The sequence below is a fragment of the Cryptomeria japonica genome, chromosome 7, assembly GCF_030272615.1.
Source record: "Cryptomeria japonica chromosome 7, Sugi_1.0, whole genome shotgun sequence".
NCBI classification, from domain to species: Eukaryota; Viridiplantae; Streptophyta; class Pinopsida; order Cupressales; family Cupressaceae; genus Cryptomeria; species Cryptomeria japonica.
The window spans coordinates 27,703,225-27,710,116 of record NC_081411.1 but is presented as its reverse complement, the minus strand read 5'-3'; the positions used below and the strand labels follow the sequence as shown (position 1 = coordinate 27,710,116).

The window sequence follows — 6,892 nt, the reverse complement described above, 5'->3', positions numbered from 1 at the left end:
GTGCATTTTAGTATTTATTTTAAATGAATAGTAACATCAGTTTCAAAAAGAACTTAATATTAATTAGTTGAATGTTGCCATTATTATTGATTAATTTAAATATTTAAAAAATATTAATCATTACTATCACAACATTAATTATAAACATTGAATCATTATTATTAACCCATCTTTACTTTATTTTTTTAATAAATTGATTAAGAGGTTACAAATCTTCTCATTAGTTAAAGAGCTGTCAAGTTTAGATTTCAAAATATAATTATAAATAACAAAATAACAAATTCACATATCTTTTACCATTAAAAAATAAAATGCTTTATTTTAAAAGAAAATATTATAATGTACTAATAAATAAATAAATGTAACTTGAATTTCCTCTCTATGATATTATACAAACTATGAAATATAATCCAAACTTACAAATAAAATTCCAATTTATATTTATAAAAATAAAAACTACAATTTTTAAAAATCTATTCATATAACCTTTCAAAAATTGTACTCATCAAACCCATTGTTTTCCGCTCTTCTCCTTTTTTCACCTCTACCCGAACTCCTTTCTTGACTTCCATTTCTCATGAAATCATCTTCGCCTTTCTTTAAAGTAATGAATTCCCTATCATTATATGCTACCATTGTAATTATACTTTTTCCTGATGAAAATAATTCTCTCATTCGATCCTCTACCGAAGTAGAGCTATCAACCACAACCACATAGCACCAAATAACTGCTGCACTGAATTCTGATCACTCAGGATAAGATTCGCCACTACCAATATCAATCACACCATCGACGCCAATATTAGCCTCACAAAACAGATCTTCGTTTAAACTCGACTCTGCTCCATCCTCTGCTCTTCCAGTCGCGACTAACCCTGACGGCACACACTGAAATAAACGACAAAAGACACGGGAAATTCTTTTCATTTACACATCACTTAATATATTACTTACGAAAATATAGACTATATTGTAAGAACAAATGACAAAACAAGGTCAATATTGAAATCATCACCTTCAACTTTTGAATGCAATTCCATGTTAACGCCTTGCGGCAGTAACAAAGTCCCATAAATCCTAATGAAAGTAACCCTTCAACACCTGATATGTTCTGCAGCTTCTCACAAGAATGGATAGCTATCCTCTCCATGCAGCTCAGCCTGGCAAAACTTGGCAGCTCCTCAAGATCAGGACAATCATAAATAATCAGCTCTCTAAGCTCCATAAGATCGCTGGTTCCTGCTACTCTTTGTAAATCTCTGCATCTGCGTATATCCAACTTGTTGAGTGCTGTTGGCAGTATAATGTTCTGTATCTTCTCACAATCATAAATCACAAATTTCTCCATGTTGAGTGCTGTTGGCAGTATAATGTTCTGTATCTTCTCACAAGCATAAATCTCAAATTTCTCCGTGTTGTTGACTCCGAAAAGACTTGGCAACTCCTCAAGCTCGGGGCACTCTGTAAGCTCCATAATATCGCCGATTCCTGAAAACCCCTGAAGCTCATGACAATCTTTACTAAACAAAGATCTACTCTTGAACTTCACTGAAACGCTTTTCAAATTATCACAGCCATACACATGAAGACATGCAAGCTTCCCACATCCATCAATTATAATCCTCTCGAGGCAATTTTGACCTTTAAATTCTGGGATCACTTCAAGCACCGGACAGCCCTGAATTCTTAATTCTACAAGCTTTTCACAAAGAAACTCAACTGTTTTTAAATTTTGACAACCATCCAACTCAAAATATCTCACCATCATATTTCTCCCTAACGCTATCTTTTCCAGACACTTCATACCACTGAGGCACATGTACTCAAGTCCTAGCTTCTCACAATCAGAAAAGTCCAATTCTACAAGTTTTTCCAGATTAGATATTCCTGATACACTTTTCAAGTGACTATATTTTTCAAAAGTAATTTTATCCTTGGATTCTACAGGATTCCTAGGATTTGAAATTCCCGACAAATTTTTGGACTGCTCACAATGCTCAAATGTGATCCTTTCCAGCTCTGGGCATTGACTAATATTTAACAGTACAAGATTTGGAAGATCAGATGTTGCGACCAATATTTTGAGTTTTTGACAGTTTCTAATATCCAGGCAATTTAATGTCTTTACCTTTGTTAAGTCAACTTCCATAAGATTTTCCATGTTATGAAGTTTGATGGACGTAAGGCTGGGATAGTGAATTCCACTAATCAAAATCTTGGATAAAAATTCTTCACCATTAATCTCTATCTTTTCAAGGCCTCTCATATGGGCCTTCCCATTATTCCAATCCACTTCCCCATTAAATTTAAAGTTCTCTATAACCAAAGATTCACACTGAGTCTTCTTTCCTCTTTCACTGTAACCCCGTTCCCCCTTTAATGTGGAAAATCTCAGATATATGCTAGAAAGATTCATACTGAGAGATTCTAGTAAAGACAAACCTTGGATCGGCAATCCTCGGGCATCTAAGAACACATTCTCTAAATTATCTGATATTCCTCGAAAATCTGGAAACTCTTTTAAAGAGGTTTGAGAAATTTGCAGCTCTTTCAACTGGGAAGGTGCCTGAAATTCAGGATAAATTTGTGTCAAACTCTAAATGATTGAAAAACAAAAGAAAAAGGAGTCCACAGACGACAATAGCATAATGCATTCCATTGCGGAAGTTTGAATTTTGAGAGGGGGGATCAAAATACCTGCATGTCATTGCCCCACAACGTTTTGAATTGTACCGAGCGGATTCTCAAACACTGCAAATTTTGAAGGGGAATCCATGGAGGCATGCTTGGCTGTTCTGTGGAATTGCCCTCAAGCTGGAGCCATAGTAAGGAACCTGATGTCTCGAAACGATTATTTTCTTGGCCTAAAAAGAATGTAACTTTAGAACCCATGGACTTGTCGAAAATGGAAAGGAAACACCTGATGTCGGGTATGGTGAGTATATTTTTGAAACCCTTCGATTCCTGTACCCACCGAACCAGCTCAGTTTCTATTCATGTAGTAACAAGATAAGAAGTAAGATTTGGAATATTAAAATATTAAGGAGAAATTCGGAGGGGTAACAAGCATACCAGAGATTTCAGATCTTGAGGACGCCACAGTCGATGAGGAGGGCTGCGCTCATGTGCCATTTCTCTTCCCAAGTCCCTCAGGTGGTCATGCATACTCAATTCAGCTTTCTCCTTTAGACCCAGGCTCAAACTTTCAATCTTTTCTTCTACAAGACATTTATCCTTGAGTCTTTCTATTGCATTGTGAGCATTCCATCCTGATGCCTCCAATACACTTTCGGCTACACTCGTCTGCTTGCCCACAAAAAAACAAGCAATATCTATGAAAACCTGTTTTTGTTCATCATCCAAAGAATCAAAACTTATTTTGAGTCTTTGCTTTACGTCTTGAGGCAGCATCTTCCTAGCTTTGATCAATTCTGACTCCCAAAACCATTGATCTCTTCCATGAACGTGTCCGCCCAGAACCTTAAGAGACAGAGGTAAGCCTACACACATGTCTACGAAGGAGTCAACCAGCACCTCATACCCGCTACATGGATGGGTTTGGCGGAAGGCATGCCAACAGAATAGTTCTCTTGAATCATTTCTATCCATTCCTTTTAAATGATAACCAACATTAATCCCTGCAGTTATAAGCACACCAGCATCACGGGTTGTGACAATAACCAGACTATTACCAGATTTATTTAAGAAATCCATGACCTGCAGAGCATTTAACTGGTCCACATGATCGATATCATCTACAACAATTAGTGAGCTTAAACTTGGGGCCCTTGATAGATGATCTTTGAGAGAGCTTGCTCCTTCCTCTTTCCTTGTAAAGCTGCTCTTTTTGCCAAAGAGATCTTTGAGAAGCTTGATTTGCAATGATGGTAATTCGTTTCTCGTAGATGCTTCTCTCACGTCAAACAAAAAACTTGCAGTAGTGTAATTCGATTTCTTACGGTTAAACAACTCTTTAGCCAGAGTTGTTTTCCCCGATCCGCCTAACCCAAAAATGCCCACCACCCTAGCCTTATCCTTCCCTTCTCCCTGCTTGCACTGATTATCAAAATCTTCTACAAGTTCATCGAGGCATCGCCTTTGAAAATCTTCCACAAGATTGTTAAGCCCCACCGGATATTCTGCAACATACAAAGGTGTTTTCCTTCGCACTTCTTTCTGCACAGCTGCTACTATGTTTCCGTAATCCCGATCACTGAAACATGTAAAATAAAAGGAGGACTTTGTAAGAAAAATGTTAAACCAGATTTGAAAGAATTATATAACGTGTAAAATACAAAAGTTCAGAAATATTACCTATAAAATTCTTCCCCGGCTATAAGTGAAAGAGACTGAAGGGCTTCCTTCCAGTCGTTAAGCTTGTCCAGGTATCTGCCCTTCTGTCTATATTCAATGAATGCTTGAGCGTATGCTCCCTTTTCTATGTAGCGAAGATCAGAAGGCTTCACTTGATAGAACACAGGGATAATTTTGGCCTCACTTTGTAGCATGAGAACCAGCTCTGCCAAACACCAAGGTGACTGTGCATATCTTATGGAAAAGATGGCTATGTGTACCTTTGCAGAGAGGATGGCTGTCTCAATGGTAGAAGGAAACGAATTCCCAAGTTCCTTCTCTTCCGAATCAAGAAACGCCCTTATTCCCAACCGCTCAAAGGAGTTGTAAAGCTGAGTAGCCAAAGTTTGTTTGACATCGGGGCCTCTGTGATTGATAAAAACATCAAACATTTTTGAAGATTCAGACACCCTCCTTCTTTTGCCGGCAGGATCTATTCCAGAGAAAGCATTTAATTCCTGATTTTGCTGGTGAAATAATGAAGAAGAGGCCATTTGTTCCCGTTCAAATAGAAAGGGGAAGAGCAGGGCGAATGGGATTTGATTGCAGTACGCGTAATGAACGATGAGTTCTTGGAGAAAATGAAGGCAGTAGAGCGAATAAAATAGTTAATAGGACAGGCAGGTTCAATTCTTTCCCGGTTGTTTCCGAAGAGTAACGAAAACGCTAAGAATTTACTCAAGCGCCCAACTCTACGAAGGACGTATCTCCAATCCTTTCTCGACACAGACAAGGCGGATAAACAGAGGGAAGGAAAATTTGTAGAAATTTGGGTTTCGCCCTTTGTCCTCGAAACCTTCAAAGGGAGAAGAGAAGGAAAATGCCTCGTTGAAAGTCGAATCCGTACACACGCGGAATGGAGATTAGACTCGATTCAAAGAGGATTCTGTCGGTCGCATTTAAATACGATAGAATCCAATGCGTAATTTAGGGTGTTTGAAGGACCCTGTCGGTGCCGTGTTGAGGGGGAATAAGTACAATAAAGAAGATGTACACAATAATATTTTAGCTGTCTGATATTTTAAATTTTTATTAGATCTCACAATAATATTATTGAAAATATTAGTTGGTGTGAGTTTTCTATAATTTTTTATTTATTGAATAATGCATTAAAAAAATAGAAAAAGATAGAAAAATAAAAAAAAAGTAGTCAAAAGACTATCTATAGGACTAAAGATCCTAAACTAGGGTTATATTACATCATAACCAAACAGCTGAAAGAAGCAACTGTAGAAACTTAAACTAGAACTACATTACATCAATGACATCTTAGCAAAAAATGGAGACACTATGCTCCTTACATAATAGCCATAGAAAGACTAAACCAGCTAGACATAGAAGGCTGTAAGTAACATCTAAAAATGGAACTTGAACCAAGCATGAAGCTGCCTGGAACACATGAAGTCATTGTTGTGATGCTGAAGGACTTGAAGTTTGATAATATCCAAATACTTCCAATACTTAATATGATTCTTGCTACCCCAATATTTGGGTAAAGTTTTTTTTAGGTTAAATTTAATTTTTTATTCTATGTTTTAAACCTAATTCATTATGGATTATTAAAAGAGGAGAGTATTTCAAAATGTCAATTGAAAAATATATATATTTGAATCTAAAATCAATCTTCTAACAAGAAAAAATAAATGTCATAGCATTTTCTTTTCAAATATAATAATATTTTATTTTATTATAAATTTTCTTTTTCTTTTTAATGTTGTCAAGTCTCAAATTTCTATTGTGATAATCTATTGTCAATTAACATAATCAATTTTTTTCATAAAAAACAAAGATCAACTTTTTTTCATCAAAATCAATTATGCTTGAGCGATGCAAGTGTTGAAACCTTAGCATTGCAGACCAAGGAGTGGTTTGAATCATTATACCTTCAGAGGGTAGGAAAAAAGCATGCTAGGGGGATCGCTGCACATACAAGGAAGTTTTTCATGGGTAGAATTGAATCATACAAATAGTAGAGATTTATTTTGAAGCCCTTGCATCTTAAAGTGCCACATAAATGGGAGTTGGCCCACATTACGAAGAAGAGTGACAAATACCTTGCATGAGAGGTTTGCTTGAAGCTTATTTGTTGGTTGTTTTTTGGGTTTTGATCCATTGGTTTTGGTGGCGGCGTTGTGGTTGACAATTCCTTTCCTCAAAACACTTTTTCAATAGCGATGAGATTGAAGGTAGAAGCAAGGAATTCACTTGAGGATTCCAATAAAGGGGTGTTGGATGATTCTTAGCTGAAAGACATGAATGGGAATACAAAGGAGTTAAAAAGAACAAGGTGCTAAAAACCAAGTTCATGGAGATTGAAATTTTTGTTGCCTAATGAAGTGATTGAATGTATTGAAGATTATCGACACCATTTTGTCGTTTTAAATTTTTTCAAAGGAATTCTATCTATAATAGATTTTTACAAATGGACCAAACTTAACTTGGAACATGGAGGGTGGGAGATAGAAGCATCGAGAGGGCTTGGAAAAGGTTATGTATCTACAAATTTAAATGTGTTGATTATGCATAGGTTGTTTTGCAA

The 6,892-nt window shown here is 36.4% G+C and overlaps 1 protein-coding gene across 1 annotated transcript; it reads right to left on the bottom strand.

The window, feature by feature from the left end:
* Positions 1-492: 492 nt before the first annotated feature.
* LOC131052452 (disease resistance protein Roq1) lies at positions 493-5,161 on the bottom strand. The gene is made up of 5 exons (XM_057987127.2): positions 4,315-5,161; positions 3,073-4,213; positions 2,698-2,964; positions 1,016-2,566; positions 493-888 (listed from the first exon to the last, which is right to left on the bottom strand). The coding sequence occupies exons 1-5, from the start codon at positions 4,845-4,847 to the stop codon at positions 748-750; spliced, it is 3,633 nt and encodes a 1,210-aa protein (XP_057843110.2). The 5' UTR covers positions 4,848-5,161; the 3' UTR covers positions 493-747.
* Between the last annotated feature and the right edge of the window lie 1,731 nt (positions 5,162-6,892).